At 39.2% G+C, this 23429-nt stretch overlaps 1 protein-coding gene across 1 annotated transcript; it reads right to left on the bottom strand.

The window, feature by feature from the left end:
• Positions 1-6339: 6339 nt before the first annotated feature.
• LOC145642637 (uncharacterized) lies at positions 6340-22548 on the bottom strand. Its single transcript, XM_081693826.1, has 4 exons — positions 22494-22548; positions 21741-22451; positions 7251-8334; positions 6340-6427 (listed from the first exon to the last, which is right to left on the bottom strand). Exons 1-4 carry the CDS (start codon positions 22546-22548, stop codon positions 6340-6342), a joined length of 1938 nt encoding a protein of 645 aa, XP_081549952.1.
• Between the last annotated feature and the right edge of the window lie 881 nt (positions 22549-23429).

The following is a 23429-nucleotide window of genomic DNA, read 5'->3' as shown; positions in this document are numbered from 1 at the left end:
AAAGTATATTAGACTTATTACAATCAACGAACATGGAATACTTACAATAGTTTATCAAAAGATCTACTCCCTTCGTTTTTTTTTTTTTTTTTTTTTTTTTTGAGAAGGTACTCCCTTCGTTTTTAAATACTTGTTTTATTCTTCCCGTCCGTAGTTTTAGGAGAAATTGGAGAAAGTAATAAAATATGGAGGTAGTGGGGTTGGTGGAAGAATGAAAAATTGTTTTAAAACCCAAAAGTAGTAGAGAGAATTAAAGGAGAGGGAATATGATATTAAATATAGTTGGGTCCACTTGGTAAGATAAATTAATTAAATATTGTAAAAGCTTTCCAAATAAGGAAATGGAGCAAGTATTTAAAAACAACCGAAAAATAAAAGTGGAGCAAGTATTTAAAAACGAAGGGAGTAATAAAGAACATTATTTGATATAATAATGGACATATGAAAAGAACTTAGTATAAATACTTTCTCCATTTTTTTAAAATGCATCACTTTGACTTGCATAATTCACATACCATGGTTGAATTAATTATTTCCTCTCTATAAAATAAACGGAAATTTCACCAAATGCCACTGACAAATTTAAAAATTCACCAAATGTCATCGCACTTTTCAGAATTCACCAAATGCCACTCACAAACAGTATAATGTCACATCATGCCATTAATGAGGTCTGGATGTCAACAATACGTTAATGGGATTCTTAATTCACCAAATGCCACTGAATAATTACTAATTTCACCAAATGCCATTACTTATTGAAGTTATTACAGAGTATACCTCTAAAGTAACGGCTAGTTTTTTTTTAACAATTTTGAATTATTGTTGGGGCAAAGTAGCCGTTGCACACACATTCTTGTATAAATGTAAGACTTAGAACACACATTGCATCCCTCCTACTTGCATAATCATGAGTTTGATATCAAACACATCTTCCTCAACACACGAGTGCGTATATGTGCGCGTTACAAACAAATTTTGCGGTTGTGGCAGAAAATACGCGATTAGAAGTTTGGAGTCAACATCAAATCCACAAAGGCTTTATTACAAGTGTGACTCGTGTAATAGCTTCAAATGGTGCAAAATTTTGAAGGCGCAAGAAGGTCTAAGTACGGGAAGCTACTATGATAGGGATGGACTGGGACATAGCAATTTGCATGATGAATTGAAGCAATTGAAGAAGAAAGTGAAACAGCAGCAAAAAGTTCTAAATTCTGTTTTGAAATTAGGTGTATTGATGTGTGTGATATTTGTGATTGTAATGATGAAGTGAACAAAATGTAATTGAGATGAAATTGAATAAAGTGTTAACTTGAACATGTCTTTCATATATTTATTTCTTCCTGTTTCAATCATGTTCATCCAAAAAATAAGGCCACTGTTCATCCAAAAAATTAAGGCCACAGTTGACAATGTATTTCTCTAAAGTTTACACAGAATATTTCCCAAAAAAATACCAACACAACACAGCACACATTGGAATTATATTGTTCAACAACTATACTACATTAACAAGTATGCTGTGCATTCAAAAGGGCAGGGGTTTGGAGCTTAAGCAGCTTTCTTTGCTCACTTCTTGGGCCTTGAAGTGCTTGCTTCAGCTTCTGCATTGTTGTTGGTTGCTGCACTTGTTGCTTCAGCTGCTCCAATCTTTTTCTTTGCAGCACATGTCAACATGTTGTGCCCCAACTCCTTGCATAGGCTGCACTTAACTGTGTTATGCCTCTTCCCTTTTCTTGCTTCACTTGCACCTCTTCTTCTCTGCTTCTTAGGTCTGCCTCCAGATCATTTCACTGGGGGTGGTAGTATGTCAGGGAGGTTGAATGAAGGTCACTGGGTTTGGTCAGGCATTGGGTGCATATGCTCAGCATAAGTGCTTTTGTATGCTCTCCCTTTGAAATAAGGTGACACAAATTCTATAGCCTGCAGCCTTTGGTGGTAAATCACCCTAAGCACATGCTTACATGGGATCCCTGAAAGTTGACACTTTCCACAACCACAAGTTCCAGCCCCAAGTTTAATGGGAAAGTACACATGTTGATCCCTCACCTCAAACTCATCACCCCACATGGTGTAGCATAGCAGAACCTAGACTCATCTGATCTTGTTTGCAAGATCTTAGTTGCATACTCAGTGAGCTCCCCATCCCCCATTGATGTTGCTTTATCAAACCTTGGAGCCATCCTTTTCATGCACCATTGCCTGATAGCTGCAAAATAGAAAGCAAGATAGAAATTACATTAAAGCAAGGTAGAAATTGCATTCAAAAACTGATTTAACAAGAGAGAAAATGTTTTTTTAAACCTTTAAGTAGCTTTAACACACGTAGACCTCTGTATGCCTTGGTGCAAGAGTTGAATGATTCTACAAAATTTGTTGTGTTATGGTCACAACAAATTGCTGGCTCAAACTGGACCAAACCTCAGTGGTACTGTTCAAGTACTAAACAACCTTTGGATTGTAGGCATGAATCTTCTCCATTGCTTTGTTGAAGACATATGGATTGTAAGCATCAGCAGCAACCCAAAAAAGCTTGTGAAAAGTTGTTCCACTAAAACCATTTGTTTTCCAGTTGTTGTACAAGTATTGACAGAAGATTCTTCTACTAGCTCTGGGAAATGTCTCCATAATTGTTGCATCAACTCCTTGCATATGCATATAACAAGTGAGAAAGGAGAAATGTTCTCTTTAAAAAAAAAAAAATTGCACAACAAATTCTGAGTTACCTTCATCTTGTCAGAAATAAAAGTCCAATCATCTCTGTTGCATCCCTGTTTCTGAAACATGCACTTCAAATTCCTCATAAAATAACCCCAAGTCTCAACACTCTCTGTGCTTACTATGCCATAAGCAGACACAAAGATCTCATTGTTCCCATCAATTCCAGCTGTTGTTAACAGAATCCCTTTATAATAACCACTTAGATAGGCCCTATCAATGCCAATGATAGGCCTACACCCTCTCAAAAAGCCTCTAACTTGAGAAGCAAAGAAGAAGAAGCATGCCTTGAACCTAGGTTGGACATTTGCAGATAATTGTGTCCATGTCACTAGTGCATAACTTCCCGGATTGGTCTCTTTCACCATCTTAACATATCTTGGAAGGAGACTGTATGTCTCTCCAAATCCACCATGAATCATCTCCTTGGAAATTGCTTTCACCTTGTAAAACAACCTTTTCTTCACATGAATTCAGTACCTTTCTATACAGATTCTTCGCAAAGACTCAACTGGAATGTCTGGATTGGTTTGAATATCTGACTGCAGATGTCTGCAAAGCCAATCACAGCTAACAACAGGGTTTATCTCAAGCCTGCCACAGGTTGCATGCTCCCCTGTCAATGTCTTGATTGCCCAACTCACTTTGTCAGCCATGGTTGAAGCATGAATTCTCCAGTTGCAACCATCAATAGCACATCTTGCTATAAACCTTTGAGGGTCACTCTTTTCAACAAATACTCCAAACCCTTCTTGTACACAAAAATCCTTAAAACTTTAGTGAATGACTCTTTGTCTGTAAAAATCAGCCATGGCTCTAGTTTAATGCTTCCAAATTCACAGTGTCTCCAAACCTTGCCATTCTTGTATGTCTTATCCATTGCTTGGCTCCCATCAAGGTAATCTTCAAATTGTTTCTCTAGGATGTCATCATACAGGCATTCAACTTGTTCCTCTTCTTTTATGAAGTCCCCAAGATCATCATCATCATCATATTGTTCACTCCCAGATTCTATGTAATCTAAATCCTCACTGTCATCATCATCAGATTTATCATCCTCACTAGTGTCAACCCTAGCTGGTGACCTCCTACTTGTTTCAAATCTTCTTAAACTGACCCTCTGCTCATTGCTTCCCCCAGCAACCCCTTACCCACTCTTCTTTTTTGTTCAGAAGCCTGGTGGTCTTGACCTACCCACCTTTTTGGATTTCTGAGGCATAGCATTTCCAGTTTCAGCTGTCACTGTTTCTGCTTGAGGTTCAACTGGTGGAGGTGGAACTGGTTGCTCAAGTGAAGGGGGTGGTGAAGTTGTTTGTGGTTGAGGTGAAACTGGTGCTTCAGGTGATTGAAATGGTGGGGTTGTTTGTGGTGAAAGTGGTGGTTTAGGTGGTGGGGTTGTTTGTGGTTGAGGGGAGGGTTGGGTTCTTCCAGTTGAACTTTTTTTTAGGTGTTGTTTTTTTCCTTTTTTGAGGAGTCCTTTTTTTGCTTGCACTTGAGGATTTGGGCTGGTTCAGAGGAGAAGTGTGTTGAGGGTGTTTAGGTGGAGTGGAAGGCTGAGTACTCTGTTCAGGCTCAGGCTGAGATGCCCCTGGGAAAACCTCATCAGCTCCTGGAGTGTCAAACACTCTAACATACTCCATATCACCACCATCAACATTAGCAACAGGAACCTCAACTGCAACTTTAAAAGGTTTCTGTTCCTCCAACTCTCTCTCAGCCTGGGCCTTTTCCTCCTCCAATCTAGCTTTCTCAGCCATGGCCTTAACCCTTCTTTGCCAATTAGCCTTAGCATCCTTAAACACCTACCTTGGACTTTGCTCTTCCTCCAAGAATATTTCTATTGTCTCTTTACCTTGAAACCACTCCCACAATTTTAAGCTTGTCCCTATCCCTAGATAACTCCAACTTCCTATTAGTTCTAGGTGGCAATACAAACAAAGTGAAGCATTTGGGAAGGATCACATTTTGTTTCACAGAATCCTCAAACATGAACTCATACAAATCCATTAGACTTGTTCTGTCAGTATCATCAACCAAAGCCCTGATCTCTGTAATGGACATCAAGCCACACTCTACTCATCCTATCATCAACAAATTACACATAACATCAACCCACGTCATTCAAATTCACAACCACATACCAACACATCATTCATATCACAAAACAACATACCAACACATCAGACATTGCCAAAATTGAATTTCAAGTACTTCACAAACCCAAAATTCATATCAATGCCAAATCAATACCCACAAATTACCATCTTTAACATGAATTTTAACAATAAATCACATAGGTCAAGTCAAATAAGCGCATAAAACTGATCATTTCATAAAACCCTAACCCTAACTCAATTTTCGATAAAAAATTCAGAATCAAAGCGCGAAATGAAGATCGAAAGTGAAGATATTACCTTGATTGTTATTTCCAGCACCCCAAAAAAAATTTGAACTCAAGCGTTTTCATTCTAGTACCTCCATAGAATTCACCGCTTTCCAGGTTCGCCCAAGTTCAATAAACGATAAAGCGTGAATGTGGTTGCGTCTTCCGTTCAGGTGTTCGAAGAAAGCTTCTTCCTTGTTTAGGGATTTGAAGGTTTGAGTGTTGCTGAAAGCTCGAAGAACAGGGGAAGGTTTGAGAAGAAGAAAGAGGGATTTTTTTTTTTTATTTATCTAAATTTTAGAAGTCAGAGAGTCAATGCACTTTAGGGCGCCATAAAAGACAATAAGGGCATAGAGGTCATTTTGCGTTAACGGACTGTTAACGTCCAGACCTCATTAATGGCACGATGTGACATTATACTGTTTGTGAGTGACATTTGGTGAGTTCTGAAAAGTGCGATGGCATTTGGTGAATTTTTAAATTTGTCAGTGGCATTTGGTGAAATTTCCGTAAAATAAATAAATGTTATTATATAATATATCATTAGATTTGTCATAATGTCTTGTTTCATAATAATTTTGTTATAATTTTTATTAAAGGACAGTTAAATATATTAATGGTCAAAGTTGCGTCTCGACAAATGTACCGGTCAAACTAATGCATTTAAAAAAAACAGAGGAAGTAGTTAATTGTACATTACAAAAATATATACTCCGTAATATACATCATGCTTTCTGATAAAGAACATTATTTAACGGTACTTCGTATGTTCTTTCACTCTATGTATATGTTCATTATATTTTAAAAATATGTCAAAAGTGTGACTTAGGGAGATTAACACAACATGATCTGACTAATTCTAATGACTGATGATATAAAAATAAATAAATTTTCCCAACAAATAATATCATTTCCATACTAAAGTCCCCCTCTCTCTCTCTCTCTGTCTGCCTCTCTCTCTCTCTCTAAGTATCATCCCTAATGCGGCCGTAGTGTTATTGGCACAAGAAATAGGCCTATAAATTCATTAGTGACTCAACAAGTGGGTTGGTTACTTGATAAAAATAAATAAACCTGAAGAGGTTTGTTATGACTCAAAGAGTTTTCGGCTTGGGGAGTATGAACTTATAAAAATAAACCATTACTCCTTTAAACAAAAACAACGAAAAAAACCCAAAAAAAAAAATACAAGTTTATCTTCTTGATAATAAACAAATTTTGTTTATCAAATGGCAAAATCATTTAACGCTTTCTCTTGCTTGTCCAATTTGTAAACCATAAAATGAAGTGTAAAAGTAACATAGATCCTCAGAACTTTCAAGCCACCTATAACATTGTAATCATGTTATGTTATTGTCCTATAAACACTGTAAAACTAACACGAGGGTTCAACGATTTGCTCACCACCAAAGAAGGAATCCTTACAAAACATATAATTACTTGTTAAGTTTGGCAATTTAAAACATATCAGAGCATTCTCACTAGTGAGCAAAAAAAATTCTCCTCATTCTCTCTCTACCCACTTTCTCTCTCTTCCCAACTAAATTTGCTCATGAGCATTTTTAGTGAGCAAAATCTATCCCACTAGTGAGCAAAAAAAAAATGCTCATCAATCTCTCTCATACTTTTTCACATACCCCACCAATATCTCTCTCTCTTACACATCACCCTATTAATATTTAATATGTTTTGGTTAAATTAATATTTATGGGTAATAATTACAATTATACTTTTATTTAATTTAATACAATTATTAAATTTTCATTCAAAATATTGAAATTTAATCGCTAATTAATTATAAATGTAATACAACATAAAATTTAATTAGCGTACGAATACATTTAATACTACAAACCAATAACGAACCTAGATTTTAAACGTACGATTAATACTCTATTAAATTGTAATCTTACGACAAATTTATTTTTTTTACTCATTAATAGAGCCATATTTTTGCCAAATGTGTTCCACTAAATCCGCTTTTAATTGAACATGAGTGTCTCTGTCACGTAGTGACATTCTTCTGTGGACGTACGTGTCGAAATCAACGTTTGGCGGTCGGCCAACATTGAATTCAAAAGGCTCGTTATTGTTAACTGTAGCACTTGTAGTGGGTCTTGTAATTTGCGGGCGATCTTGTTCATAGTACCTTCTTAAAACTTCGGCCCGAGCATAGTTGTGTCGTTCATCTTCGACAATCATGTTGTGCATAATGATACAAGCTTTCATTATGTCACACAATATGTCTTCGTTAAACGCAAGGGAGGGTTGTCGTAGAACGGCAAACCGAGCCTGTAAAACCCCAAAAGCCCGTTCAACGTCCTTCCGAGCTGCAGCTTGTTTATCAGCAAATAATTTTTCCTTTTGAAGTTGTGGAAGTGTTATACCTTGAATAAAAGTAGCCCATTTTGGGTAAATGCCATCTGCTAAGTAATAGCCCAAGTTGTACTCATGGTCGTTCACGGTGAAATGAATTGGAGGTGCCCGACCATGAAGAACATCATCAAAGACCGGAGATCGGTAAAGGACATTAAGATCATTACAAGATCCCGGGATCCCAAAGAATGCATGCCAAATCCATAAATCTTGATCTGCAACGGCCTCTAGAATGAGGGTTGCATTTTTATTACGGCCTGCGTATTGCGCTTTCCAAGCCATAGGACAATTCTTCCACTCCCAATGCATGCAGTCAATGCTACCTATCATACCGGGAAAACCTCGCATTTCATTTTGATGCAAGATTCTCCTTAAATCTTCGTCGGTGGGACTTCTGAGATATTCAGCTTCAAAATGTGTAATAACCCCTTGACAAAAATGTTGCAAAGCCAATCTGGAGGTAGTTTCGCCAATGCGCAGATACTCATCCACCGCATCTGGACAGGTACCGTACGCCAACATTCTAATCGCAGCGGTGCATTTCTGCAACGGTGATAAACCAAGCCTTCCAGCTGCATTCCTACGCTGCTGAAAGAATTGATCCCCCTCGACCACCTTGTTCATAATCCTACAAAACAAAGGTCGTTGCATTCGAAATCTACGCCGGAATTGTTTGTCGCTATAAACTGGATTACTTGCAAAGTAATCATTAAATAATTGAACATGCCCCTTTTCCCTATCTCTTCTATCCGTATCCCCTCTACGCTCTGGAACACATTCAACATCGGATACGGGTTGGTGTTGTGTTTGGTTGTTATATAACAAAGTTGGTAGATGGGTTGTGACAAATTCGTCAACTAAATGATCAAATTCAACGTATTGATCAGAATCAGACGAGCTGGAGGTTGAGCTAATGGAAAACATTGTGTTTGCTGGTTACTTGGGTGTTTGCAATATTTTTTGAGGAGTTGGATTATATTTGCTTAAGATGGTATCACTATCATTTATAAGCATGAAAACTCAGTGACAAGTCCAAAATATGAATGACAATTCCATGACTGATGAAACATGATTGACAACTCAATGAGTGATGAAACATGATTGACAATTCAATGACACTTAAGATAGTAAGACAGAAAAGAATCTTGACTATTCAAAATACATTTATACAACTGACATGAAATACATATGACTACTCAATGTCTAATAAGACAAGGGACATGAATACAACTCATAAAAATTGAACAAAATAAAGATATACTAATTAAAGATAAAATAATTAAACAAATCTAAATTCGGAATACAACTACTTAAAAATAAACTAATTGAAATTGAACAACATAAAGATAAGCTAATAAAAGATAAACTAATTAAACAAATCTAACCAAATAATACAACTAATTAAAAATAAACTACTTAAGGAAATACAGTCAATTTCTACCGTAGACTAGTTGAAGTAACTCGTCCTTGTGGGCCTCTTCAGCTGGAGTGAGCGGTGTTGTCCTTGCTAAAAGTGATTGAAGCATATCAAAATTCATCTTCTTCTCTGCTAACTCAACTTGTTTTTGCTTCCTCTTTTCCTTTTCTCTATCAAGTTCCAACCGTTGTTGTCGTAAATTCGCCTCCCTTTCTCTAACCTCAGTACACGCTTTTATCTGCTCACTAATGCTCAATATTGCACTTTCGGAAGCAACTGCTTTGCCCTTACGCTTAGCCTTCGTTTTTTTGACACCGTCTGGTCATGGTAATCCTCCGGACATAAATCCATCAGTACGGATTTCATTCTCACTCTCTGACAGGCTAAAGTCGTATCACCTAATCAAAAGTATTACCTAAATCCTCTAACTAAAGTAGATAGGGAAGTAGGGTCGAATCCACAGGGAAACTGGTCTTTCTACTCCTAATTAATTAATATAGTCTAAATTATCAAGGTAACCAAATTGTTGTTATAATATGAAACTATACTACGAAGATTAAGTTTAAGGAGAAAATCAGATATAAGACGGCCTAGGGTCACAGGTTCACCAATAATTAATATTCCGGGATAAAACATAACAATCAATCAATCAACATTGCACAAATAACATGATTAACAGGCTCTCGCAATTTATTAACCAGCATAGATCTAACAGGCTCTCGCAATTTACTAGATCTAAGTTCCTATTGAAAATAGCCTTTAATATCGAATTAACATCTGCTCGATTCATCAATTCAATATTGCTAAACATTCACAATCAAATTACATCTGCTCGATTCATAATCCAATTACAAAGAATTAGAACAAATCAATAAGAAATTATCATGCAAAGTCAATAATCAATAATAATAAATTACCCCTTCATATTAATTATGGATCCCCATAAACCCTAGAATTAAACTACTCGGACATAATCAAAACTAAACAAAGCATAATAATTAAACAAGACATAACAGAAATCGGAAAGAGTAAAATACTGAGATTAATTAAAGGAGAAATCGTACCAAAACGGCGGAATTACAAGAGTGTGAGGAACAAGGAAAGAAAATAAAATCTAGAGAGAGAAAGTTAAGTAGAGAGAAGGGAGAGGAAAACTAAACTAGAGTAATAATAATGATCAGAGATCCTAAACTTGCCTAATAGAATTACATTAATACTAAGCAAGAGTTAACGCTAAAACAAAACAAAACGGAAAGCTAATCGTCTCTGAGGAACGACACGCGCCCGGTCGGGCAAAGGCTCGCCCGACCGGGCCCGCCTTTTTCTCCCCAAAAGCTTTCTCGCGCCCGGCCGGGCGCGTGCACCGGGCGCATGTTGACTTGGCCCGCCCGGCCGGGCGCGCCTCCGGGCGGAGAGAGTGGACTTGGGCGATGCTCATGGGCTTCGAAATCTCCAACTCTTGGGCCTCCGAACTTGGCCCAAGTCCTCAAATCTTCATAACCGAGCCCTTAATCACCGATTTGATCCCTCCAATCGGCCTTGGGCTATCGAAAGCGGTCGCGGTCTTCCAATACTTGTAGATGCTCCTCGAAAAACCCGGGAAATTGCTCCAAGTACGCAAATTCCTACAAAACTCAAGCAAAACTACCAAAGCACTGGAAAACACAAATTAGTAATAAAAGTGGCTCGTAGGAGCCAAAAACACTACTAATTACGACCAAGGGACGGGGATAAATATATATAAAATGAACACATCAAACTCCCCCAAGCCAAACCTTTGCTTGTCCCTAAGCAAAGAGCTCCTCAATGAACAAATAAAACATGCCTCACCCCAATATAAAAAAAATCAAGCACAAACGATTCAAGGTAAATCAAGTGAAACTGCTTCAAAATCAACCAATCTTATCCATCTAATCACCCTTCATCCCCAACAATTGTCAAATAGAGCAAACCACAAGAGCATATAGAATTCAAGACTAGTGCTCACACACTCAACTCTCATTCATGTGGCGAGTAAAAGATGTACTCGATCGCTCTCCATCCCAACCCCTTTAATGTGAACAATGCCCTCCCAAACTCACAACACTCGTGTGTTTAAAAAGACATACACTCAACCTATTAGTCGACTCGGAATATGTCAAGTCATAACTTGCATTGATAAAAAACACTTTCACATTTACACAACTCTACGCACAAGGTCAAAAGGTCTTTTAAAGCTTGTAACGCAAGGCTAGGGAAAAGGGTAGGATAAATTTGGGAATATGTGAGAGAAAAGCCTTGCTAAAAGGGAGCCATATCCTAATAAACCCATGATCAAAAATAATGATCATAACATCTCCAACAAAACTAACTCCAACACAAATCCACCAAATATACTTCAATCATAAAAACCAACCCAATACTTACAAAATTTCACTCATAAAAATATGATAATATAAACTAGAGTGAATAAGCAAACTCTAAACTCAAGCTCAAATATTTACAATGAAACTCAATTTTTTTTTCCTTTTCTTTTGATTAACCTTCACTTAGATAATTTGAACATGAAACACTTTTTTTTTCTTTTTGCTCTTTTTTTCATTTTTTTCTTTTTTTTTTTTTCATTAGAAGTTCACTTTCTTTTTTTTTCAATTTCTCATTTTTTTTCCTTGAACTTCTTTTTTCTTTTTCATCACACTTTTATTTTTCTCAAATATATACACTTTTAAACTCATCAAAACAAAAATATGATCAAGAACAAAATACTTCTCACCCAAATTGTGCAAATAATGTGCACACTACAAACTCCCTCACCTCACTCACTAATAGCTCCCCCAAGCCAAGCTTGGGACTAGTAACCAATGGGGCAAACATGGCTTGTAATGTGGCTAAAAACAATAAAAAGTCAAGGCAACAACAGGGGTAGCAAGAAGGGAACAAATGTATCTAATAAATCTGAAGGCTACCTAAAAGAACAAATGCCTTCGTCCTCCACATGTGCATAATAGTGAGTTATGAAACACTACTCATCGTTGCAAACCAATACTCAAATTCATTGACATACCAGGAACTAATCACGCATTCCTAACCAAATCAACTAGTCAAGCACTATATTCATAAGTAGTTGGACAAAATTGACGCATGTTTAGGAATCCAAGCAATTAAACTTCAAATCATGATCAACAAATCCACAATGCTCACAATCAAATACCAAGAATCAAAACAACTTTTCTCAAGTATGGGGCACAGGGAAGCATGATTTACAGTTCATTGGTTCGTATTTTTTTTATTTTTTTTGATTTTTCAATTTTTTTTGTATTTTTCATATAAGGAAAGCAATAAAACTAATCTAGAAAGAAATAAATCTAAACTAACAAAACACACCAAAAATAAACAAAAATAAAGAAAAGGAAAGAGAAAAGTATATACCAAATCCAAAAATCCTCCCCCAAGCCAAGATCGGACAATGTCCTCATTGGCTCGAAAGTAGCCCAGCTGGCTACTCATCCTCATCCTGGTCCATATGAGAGGACCCACCTGCTCCACCACTGGAACCTGCACCATCTGCACCAAAAGAGCTACCACCAAAATAGTTAGCTTGAAAAGTCCCCCCCGGCGGTCCCCCAAAAGGAATGTCCTGGCCGTACCCATGGAACGAGGAATAGTCTGTGTAAATACCATGGGCAGTGGGATCCCTATCATATCCCTGAGGTGGGGGTTGGAACCAGTCTGGGTAAACAGCATCGTCGGGAATGTTGCCCCGACGAGCATAATCATCATAAATGGGGTAGAGTCCCCTACCCTGGTTCCTCTCTAGGTAGCCTAGCCTCTGGTCGACAGAACCAATCATCTGTCTGAACTCGGTCTGGGTCTGCTCTATGCGACCTATGGCCTGGCCAATACTCTGCAAGTCCCAAACTGGGTCAGAGTCACCGTGAGGGACGGAATGGGACTGTCGGGGTGGTGATGGTGGCTGTGGAATGGGTTGAACTATGAGCTGTGGTTGAGCCTGGGCCTGCTGTGGATCCTCACCCCTAGCATGGGCAACTAACAGGGCGTAAGTGTAGGACTCTTGCCCTGGTGGAAAGGCGGTCAGGTCTGGGTTGGGCAAAGGAAAAATGGGCAAGGGTTGTTCAGTCCCTGTCCTAATGCACCAATGGGTGACCTGGTTCTCGTCTACCCGCAACCACCCAAGCTCCTCAAGGTACCTAGAGGTCATGTAGGTGTCGGGTCCCATGTTGGTCATCTTATGAGGTCCACTCTCTACAAAACCGGCCTTCTTGATGGCTATCCTAGTGATAAGGCCACCAAGACGGATAGGGGTAGTTTGGTGGTTGCTGGCCGTAGCGTGCCTACCTAGGTGGTGAATAATGTACCGGGCGATGTTCAGTTTTTCATACCCAAAAATGTAATGGCCAATCACAGCAAGTTCATTGGTCTGACAGTTATGGGGTTCATTTCTACCTAGGAAACATACACCGGCAAATCTTTGCCACAATTTGGGGATGGGGTGGTGAATGGGCCTAGCACTAGCATGTTGAGCAGAAACATTTGAAATGCCAGTCAAAGCTAAATAAACATCTTCCATTTTAAATTCAGCATTCCATTGTCTGTTCAAATCAGGTTCCAGTTCAAATAATTTACAAAATTCCACAAAAGAAAGAGTGATATTTTTATTGTTAAGCCTAAATATTAATTTAGGACCACTTTTATGGTTTTGAATAACAAGAGAAGACAAAAATTCACAAGTTAATTCACGGTATGTCGCATAATGCATATCTACAAATTTACGCATACCAATATCGTTTAAAAATCTCCTAACAAAACCATATAAACCTAAAGCTTCTAAAGTGGGACGGTGTACCCACCGTGAGGGAATTACCTCTCTTCCGTAAAGCACCTCCAATTTCTCCCGTTGCTCCGCCGTCGCGATCTTGATCGTCGGCCACTGAGCGAGTTGAAGAGCTGGATCGTACTGTTGGGACGAGCTGGAGCTACCCCCTAGCAAATTTCGAGCCCTTTTAGCCGCCATTAGGTAGTAGTCGAAAATTTAATTTGTGGAAATGTAGAATTTTTTTATGTAGGAATGCAGAGGATGAAGAGAGGAGTAAGAAAATGTAAAAAGTTTTGGATTTGGGTAAGAGAAGGAGGAGAAATCTTAGAGAGAAGTCAGAGGAAATTTAGAGTTTTTAGAGAGATAAAGCCGAAGGAAGAGAAATAAAATGAGAAAAGAGGAAGAAGACGGGAAGAAAAAGAGATGGGGAAGGCGCGCCCGGCCGGGCTAGAGGGCGCCCGGTCGGGCGATCTTGATTGGCACTCAGTTCAGTTCTCGCGCCCGGTCGGGCGCCGTTTCGCCCGATCGGGCGATCACATTTGTCATGAGCTCCCTCTCTCGCGCCCGGTCGGGCGCCATTTCGCCCGATCGGGCGATCAGAGGGACCTGGGTTCCTGTCGCCTCGCGCCCGGTCGGGCGTCTCACTGCCCGGTCGGGCCAATTTCTCAAGATTTTCGATCTTCTTTTCGCGCCCGGTCGGGCGACCTTCCGCCCGGTCGGGCCAAATTTTAGTCCGTGTACGTCAACTCTCGCGCCCGGTCGGGCGAAACTCCGCCCGGCCGGGCCCGAGAGCAAGTTTTGACGAACTTTTTTTCTTCCTCAAAATTTGACTAACTCTTTCCTGTAAACTGTACCAAAAACTCATAAAACTCATTAAATTCCCTCCTCTCTCCTCTCATAAGAAAAAGAAAGAAAAACAAAAATTAAAGCAAGTAAAATACGGGTTGCCTCCCGTAAAGCGCTGGTTTATCTAGGTCCCGCACGACCTTTTTACCTCCATTGAGCTCATTTAGGAAGTGGAGTTAGGAGAGTCTCCTCCACATCCCTAATGGTAGCACCATCATGATACACTTTGAGTCTTTGACCATTGACCTTGAACTCTTCACCTTTGTTATTCACCAACTCCACCGAACCGAATTTGTTCACTTTTGTGACAGTGAAGGGACCGGACCACCTAGATTTCAACTTTCCTGGAAAAATCTTCAATCTAGAGTTAAAGAGAAGGACCTTATCACCCGGTGTAAACTCTTTTGGTAGGATCCTCTTGTCATGCCACTTCTTGGTCTTCTCCTTGTAGATGCGTGCATTGTCATAGGCCGACAATCTAAACTCATCCAACTCATTGAGTTGGAGAAGTCTCTTCTTGCCCGCGGCCTTAGAATCCATGTTAAGCTCCTTGATTGCCCAAAAAGCTTTGTACTCCAATTCTACGGGAAGATGACATGCCTTACCATAAACTAGCCTATAAGGTGAAGTACCAATTGGTGTCTTGAATGCCGTTCGGTATGCCCAAAGTGTGTCATCTAACTTCATACTCCAGTCCTTCCTAGACTTGGCTACTACCTTCTCTAAAATCGCCTTGATTTCTCTATTAGAGACCTCAACTTGACCGCTAGTTTGGGGATGGTAACCAAGCCCGGTTCTATGATATACACCATACTTCTTAAGTAAGTTGTCCAACTGTCTCTCGTGGAAGTGGGAACCTCCATCACTAATAATAGCTCGTGGGACACCAAACCTGGGAAATATGATTCTCTTGAATAGCTTGATGACTACCTTGGAGTCATTTGTTGGTGATGCTATGGCTTCAACCCATTTGGACACATAATCGACGGCCACAAGTATGTAACAATTCCCATTGGAAGATGGGAACGGCCCCATATAATCGATACCCCAAACGTCAAATATTTCAACTTCAAGTATCCCAGTTTGGGGCATCTCATGCCTCCGCGAAATGTTGCCAGTCCTCTGGCAAGAGTCACAAGCCTGCACAAAAGTGTTAGCATCTTTAAACATGGTAGGCCAAAAGAAGCCTGACTCGTTAATCTTGGCCACCGTTCTAGAGGGGCCGTGATGTCCACCATAGGGTGAAGTGTGGCAACTAGTAAGGACGCCGTGAACTTCCCATTCGGGAACACACCTGCGAAATAATCCATCTGCACACTCACGAAACAAAAAAGGATCATCCCAAAAATAATGTTTAACATCAGAAAGGAATTTCTTTTTCTGTTGGTAGGACAAGTCAGGAGGTAGAGTACCACCCACCAAATAATTAGCAAAATCTGCATACCAAGGGTGATTCTCTACTACTGCATACAGGTTGTCATCGGGGAACGAATCATCTATAGGAAGAGAATCCTTACCCTCATCATACCTGATACGTGACAAGTGATCTGCCACTACGTTCTCTGCTCCCTTTTTGTCTCTTATCTCAATATTGAAATCTTGGAGCAAAAGAACCCACCGGAGTAGCCTTGGCTTGGATTCAGCCTTAGCTATTAGATATTTCAACGCTGCATGGTCAGTAAAAACAATGACTTTAGAACCAACAAGATATGATCTAAACTTTTCTAAAGCATATATAACAGCAAGAAACTCCTTTTCCGTGGTGGCATAATTGACTTGGGCCTCATCTAAAGTTTTGCTTGCATAATAGATAGCGTGCAAAACTTTATCCTTCCTTTGTCCAAGCACGGCTCCTAGAGCATAGTCACTTGCATCACACATAATTTCGAATGGAAGGTTCCAATCGGGAGCACATATGATGGGTGCTGATATCAAAGCCTGCTTAATCCTGTCAAAAGCCTCAAGACACTCGTCAGTAAAAACAAAAGGGGCATCCTTAAGCAAAAGCTGAGTTAGTGGTTTAGCAATTTTAGAAAAATCCTTGATAAAACGGCGATAAAACCCCGCATGACCCAAGAAACTCCTAACTCCCTTAACATTAACTGGGGGAGGTAATTGCTCAATCACTGAAATTTTAGCTTTGTCCACCTGTATGCCCTTATCAGATACAATATGACCCAAGACTACTCCCTCTGTCACCATAAAGTGACATTTTTCCCAATTTAGAACCAAATTGCATTCTTCACATCTTTTCAGGATTTTAGCTAGGTTAATTAAACATGCATCAAATGAGGAACCATAAACACTAAAATCATCCATAAAGACTTCCATGATAGACTCTATGAAATCAGAAAAAATGCTCATCATGCAACGTTGAAAAGTAGCAGGCGCATTACACAAACCAAAAGGCATTCTACGATATGCAAAAGTGCCATAAGGGCATGTAAATGTAGTCTTTTCCTGGTCGTCAGGGTGGATCGGGATTTGGAAAAATCCCGAATACCCATCCAAATAGCAAAAGAACTTATGGTTTGCTAACCTCTCAAGCATTTGATCAATAAAGGGGAGAGGGAAGTGGTCCTTTTTAGTGGCGACATTTAGTCTACGATAGTCAATGCACATACGCCACCCTGTAACAGTTCTAGTGGGAATTAATTCATTTTTATCATTTTTAACGACAGTCATCCCACCCTTCTTAGGAACCACCTGTACAGGACTTACCCATTTAGAGTCAGAAATAGGATAGATGATACCTGCATCAAGTAACTTCATAACCTCTTTCTTGACTACCTCTTGCATATTAGGATTCAACCTCCTCTGGGGTTGAACGCAGGGCTTGTAATTGTCCTCTAAGTGTATCCTGTGCATACAAAAATCAGGGCTTATACCCTTGAGATCATCAATACTGTACCCTATTGCCCTTTTGTGGGTTCGGAGAACCTCTAAAAGTTGAGAAATTTGTTGGTCATCCAGTGCAGTACTAATGATCACAGGGTACAATTCCTGCTCATCAAGGAAAACATATTTTACATGGGAAGGGAGAGGTTTTAGTTCAGGTTTCTTCACCTCTGCAGGTTTTGATTCCTGAACCAAATTTACTACCTTCACACAATCATTAAGATCAGATTCCTCGGTGGCAAGAGCTCTTTCTATATCGTCCACCTCCTTGCTCCATACGCTCATGTCACCTGCAGACAAATTTCCACAAAGAATTTCCTCCAAGGGGTCCCTTGCAAGAACCTGTGGTAAGCTTTCCTCACAAATATCATCCATTATATCAAGCACATCAATCAAATAACAATTTTCTTCAAGCATTGGACCTTTTAAAACTTTCCCTAAATTAAACGTGATATTATCGTCGCCTACAGAAAGGGTTAGTTTACCATTTTTGACGTCAATAATGGCTCCTGCAGTATGGAGAAAAGGTCTACCTAATATAATGGGAATTTGCGTGTCCTCAGCCATGTCTAGAACAACAAAATCAACGGGGATAAAAAATTTACCAACTCTAACAGGTACATCCTCTAAAATACCTAAGGGGTATTTAACAGAACGGTCTGCCATTTGCAATGTTATATTAGTAACTTTTAAATCACCCATATTTAATTTAGCACAAACAGACGATGGCATTACACTAACAGAAGCACCTAGATCACATAATGCTTTATCAATGAAGACATTACCAATATGACAGGGGATAGAAAAACTACCAGGATCCTTTAATTTAGGAGGGGATTTATTCTGTAAAAGTGCACTACATTCCTCAGTGAATGCTACGGTTTCTACCTCATTAAAGGCCCTCTTCCTAGTCAGAATGTCTTTCATAAATTTAGCATATGCAGGAACCTGAGTAATAAGTTCTGTAAAAGGAACCGTTACCTGCAAATTTTTAACAACCTCCAAAAACTTACCAAACTGTTTATCCAACTTAGTCTTCAAGTGACGGTTGGGAAAAGGTAGCTTGATAACTGGTGGTGCTTCCCTACTCTTCTCCTGGGGTGCATCCTTCCCTGGGGTTGTACCCTGCAATGAATCATCAAAAATATTAGCATCAGGAATTTTACCCTGCAGCCCTGCAGGGGAAAATGGTACAAAGGAATCAGGATTAGCAATGTCAGATAATTCAGGTTCATCCTCTTTGGGCATTTGGGGCCCATCATAGTGTGAACCACTCCTTAGGGTGATTGCATTTGCATGATCCGTTGGTTGCATTCCCTGCGCTGGTAAAGCTCCCTGCTGACGAGATTGAAGGGTAGAAGACAATTGGGCAATTTGGGTGTCCATGACTTTATTATGGGCTATAATAGAGTCAATCTGTTGGTCTCTACTCTCCATATGCTTTTGCATATTAGTCAGCATTGCCCTAATTTCTGATAAAGCAGGGTCAGAAGATGTAGTAGGGGGTTGTGATGGGGGTTTCTGATTGGCATGAGGATGGTAATATTTCTGCTGTGGAGGGGGTGCTTGTTGTGGTTGTTGTGGAGGTGGAGGATTTTGAACATTGGTGCTACGGTAAGATAGGTAGGGATGGTTCCGGTAGCCAGGATTGTAGGAATTGGAGTATGGGTTATTTTGCTTGTAAGTTTGAAAAGCATTAACTTGCTCCATTGAACTCCTGCAATCTTGTTCAAAATGACCTACACTTCCACAATTTTCACAGAAAGCATCATTAGCATTATTAGAAACAGCAGAAACATTAGCAACAGAATTAGGATTGTTAGTAGTAAGATTATCTAGTTTCTGACAAATAGAAGTAAGCTGGGCTTGTAATAAAGTGACTGAATCAACATGATGCTTGCCCTTGTTAGCAAAGCCTCTAGCATTCCCATATTGGGAATTATGGATTGCCATATCTTCGATAACCTGACCTGCATCATCAACATTTAAATTCATAAATCTACCGCTAGCTGCGGAATCTAAAATTGTCCTAGATGCATTTCCTAAACCATTGTAAAAAGCTTGAATCAACTGCCACTTCGCCAAATTGTGGTGGGGACACTCCCTCTGCAGATCCTTGAATCTTTCCCAAGCTTCATATAATGCTTCATCCGCCTCTTGGGCAAAATTCTGGATGGCGCTTCTCAATAAAGCTGTTTTCTCTGCAGGGTAATATTTATTATAAAAATTCAACGCAAGAGTCTCCCAGTTAGTAATACCAAGTGCAGCTCTATTCAAACCATTAAACCATAATTTAGCTTTTCCACATAAAGAAAAGGGAAAAAGAATCTCCCTGATTTGATCCTGCGTTACCCCATTCTGCCTAATAGTATTGCAGTATTGACAGAAATCTGCAATGTGAAGATTAGGATCTTCACCCTTTGCTCCACTGAATTGCTTCCTTTCTATCATCGTAATGAATTGGGGCTTGATCTCGAACTGGACTCCCTCGAGATCGGGCGTAGGAGAAAGATGCGGAAAATCTGTCAGCGATGGTTGCGAATAATCGCTAAGCTTACGAGGTGGTGGAGGTGGTGGTGTACCCATCTCTAGTTCTGAATCAGAAGAATGCTCCGAATCACTAGAGGAAGGTAATGGATTTCCAAGAATATCACTACTCCCGGAATCTGCTAAGATCTGCCTGTAAAGATTCTTTTGTCTATGAAACGAGCGTTCGATCTCAGGATCGAATGGAATGTAACCTGATCTGGAACACCTGGGCATAAACCAAGAACTAAAAAAAAAAACAGATATTAGTACTACCTCAAAGAACTAATGTCCCTTGAGGCAAAAGAGAAAATAATCTAAACTATAAAAACAATTAGAAATAAAAATAAAACCGTTTTCCCCGGCAACGGCGCCAAATTTTGACAGGCTAAAGTCGTATCACCTAATCAAAAGTATTACCTAAATCCTCTAACTAAAGTAGATAGGGAAGTAGGGTCGAATCCACAGGGAAACTGGTCTTTCTACTCCTAATTAATTAATATAGTCTAAATTATCAAGGTAACCAAATTGTTGTTATAATATGAAACTATACTACGAAGATTAAGTTTAAGGAGAAAATCAGATATAAGACGGCCTAGGGTCACAGGTTCACCAATAATTAATATTCCGGGATAAAACATAACAATCAATCAATCAACATTGCACAAATAACATGATTAACAGGCTCTCGCAATTTATTAACCAGCATAGATCTAACAGGCTCTCGCAATTTACTAGATCTAAGTTCCTATTGAAAATAGCCTTTAATATCGAATTAACATCTGCTCGATTCATCAATTCAATATTGCTAAACATTCACAATCAAATTACATCTGCTCGATTCATAATCCAATTACAAAGAATTAGAACAAATCAATAAGAAATTATCATGCAAAGTCAATAATCAATAATAATAAATTACCCCTTCATATTAATTATGGATCCCCATAAACCCTAGAATTAAACTACTCGGACATAATCAAAACTAAACAAAGCATAATAATTAAACAAGACATAACAGAAATCGGAAAGAGTAAAATACTGAGATTAATTAAAGGAGAAATCGTACCAAAACGGCGGAATTACAAGAGTGTGAGGAACAAGGAAAGAAAATAAAATCTAGAGAGAGAAAGTTAAGTAGAGAGAAGGGAGAGGAAAACTAAACTAGAGTAATAATAATGATCAGAGATCCTAAACTTGCCTAATAGAATTACATTAATACTAAGCAAGAGTTAACGCTAAAACAAAACAAAACGGAAAGCTAATCGTCTCTGAGGAACGACACGCGCCCGGTCGGGCAAAGGCTCGCCCGACCGGGCCCGCCTTTTTCTCCCCAAAAGCTTTCTCGCGCCCGGCCGGGCGCGTGCACCGGGCGCATGTTGACTTGGCCCGCCCGGCCGGGCGCGCCTCCGGGCGGAGAGAGTGGACTTGGGCGATGCTCATGGGCTTCGAAATCTCCAACTCTTGGGCCTCCGAACTTGGCCCAAGTCCTCAAATCTTCATAACCGAGCCCTTAATCACCGATTTGATCCCTCCAATCGGCCTTGGGCTATCGAAAGCGGTCGCGGTCTTCCAATACTTGTAGATGCTCCTCGAAAAACCCGGGAAATTGCTCCAAGTACGCAAATTCCTACAAAACTCAAGCAAAACTACCAAAGCACTGGAAAACACAAATTAGTAATAAAAGTGGCTCGTAGGAGCCAAAAACACTACTAATTACGACCAAGGGACGGGGATAAATATATATAAAATGAACACATCACTCTCCGCCCTAGACCTTTTCCCACTTCCACTGCTATCTTCCTCATCATCGGCACCGCAACCCTTTCTTTCCTCCTTTGACAAACCCCATCTTAGTTTAGTCCTCCACTTCGGATCTTTATTAACCATTTCCACTCCATGTGAAAATGCAAAATTATGTTGTGGATTAGAGGAGATATAAAACAACTTGGAAGCGTGTTTAATTCGATCGGCTTCGTTGTAACCACTTCCGCTTTCAGGGAGTTTTCCCGCCTCCTCATAGCAATTAGTCCACTGTAGCAAATCAGCTGCCATTCTTCTCCAATGTGTCTCCAAACTCTTCAAAGGTCTTGGCGGGAGAATATGCGGTTTCTCAGCTTGTAGTTTACAGTAAGCTGCATGAACTTTTCGCCATAGTTCGGATGCCTTTTGGCTCGTACCACGAAGCGCATCATCACTTAGTTCTAGATAGAACCCAATTAGAGCTTCATCCTCAGCAACCGACCAAATGCGACTCGCTTTGGCAAGTGGTTGATTGGTCGGAATCCTTGGAGGTGGTGGAGGGTACTGTGGTGTCTCCGGAACAGCTTCTTCTTGGCTGAGATCGTACTCAGAGTTGCTCCCTTCGGTAACGGGAGGAGTTTGTTGCTCAAAAAAAGTGTTTTCATTGTTGGGAATCTGAGGAGGTGTTGGTTGATGAACGGAATTTTGAGAAGAAGGGTTGCCTAATCTTCCTAGGAATAATTGAAAATTTGGACTACTAATGAAATCATCACCTAAATCAGAAAAATGTTGAGCAAGTTGATTGTAATTAGGGTTGTTTGGATCCATTATATTGTATAATGGCCAACATTAATTACTTAAGAGGCACACCTAAATTAAAATGGAATAACGTTAATAACGTTTTAAATAATTTCTAGTGCTACAAAAAGTAATAAAATAATTTTTTTTTTTTTTTTTTTGTTGAGAAAAAAAGTAGTTATACTAAAAAATAAACAGTAATATTAGAAAATGAAAATTGAATCAAACTAAACTTGGGAGTGAAAATAATAAAGAGTTTTTTGGCTTTTTTAAACAAAAAAAAATATTGCTACTTAAAATATCATTAATAACGTTTTGAAAAAAATTAAAGTACTAAAAACTGTAATTAAAAATAATAAACCAAAAAAAAAAAAATAACCTTTTTCAACTTTATATTAGAAATTATAACATAAATATCACTAGAAATGTGATTAAGTGTAATAGAGGGTGTTTTTGTGATTTTTGAAATTATACCAAAATATGTCAAAATGGATCTCTATTTGTAGAGAAAAAAAAAATATAACCGTTGGTGAAATTTTTTTTTTTTTTAATAATTATAAAACGGCCAAATTACCGTTTTCATTTTTTTACCGTTGCTAAACGGTTGAATTTTTTGATTGGAGGAACAGGCTGACAAGGACGCGTGTCAGCTTCCTATTGGCTGGACTGACGCGCCCTGTCAGCCAATAAATGTAATTTTTTTTTTGCTTTGCTGCCTTCAAAACGACGCGTTTTGGAGGATGGTTGTTCAGACCAAACCCCAAAACTCGTCGTTTTGAGGGTGCGAAAAGTAAAAAAAAAAATTGACGTTAGTGCTTGCTGTGGGCCCCACGCTATCACTGTTCACTATCAGTTTTGCTCATAGGATGAGCAAATTTCAATATGCTCATGAGCATATTTTGTAATGCTCA

Source organism: Chenopodium album, chromosome 8, assembly GCF_948465745.1.
Source record: "Chenopodium album chromosome 8, dcCheAlbu1.1, whole genome shotgun sequence".
Classification (NCBI taxonomy): domain Eukaryota; kingdom Viridiplantae; phylum Streptophyta; class Magnoliopsida; order Caryophyllales; family Amaranthaceae; genus Chenopodium; species Chenopodium album.
The sequence above is the reverse complement of the archived record's forward strand: the minus strand, read 5'-3'. Positions and strand labels throughout refer to the sequence as shown.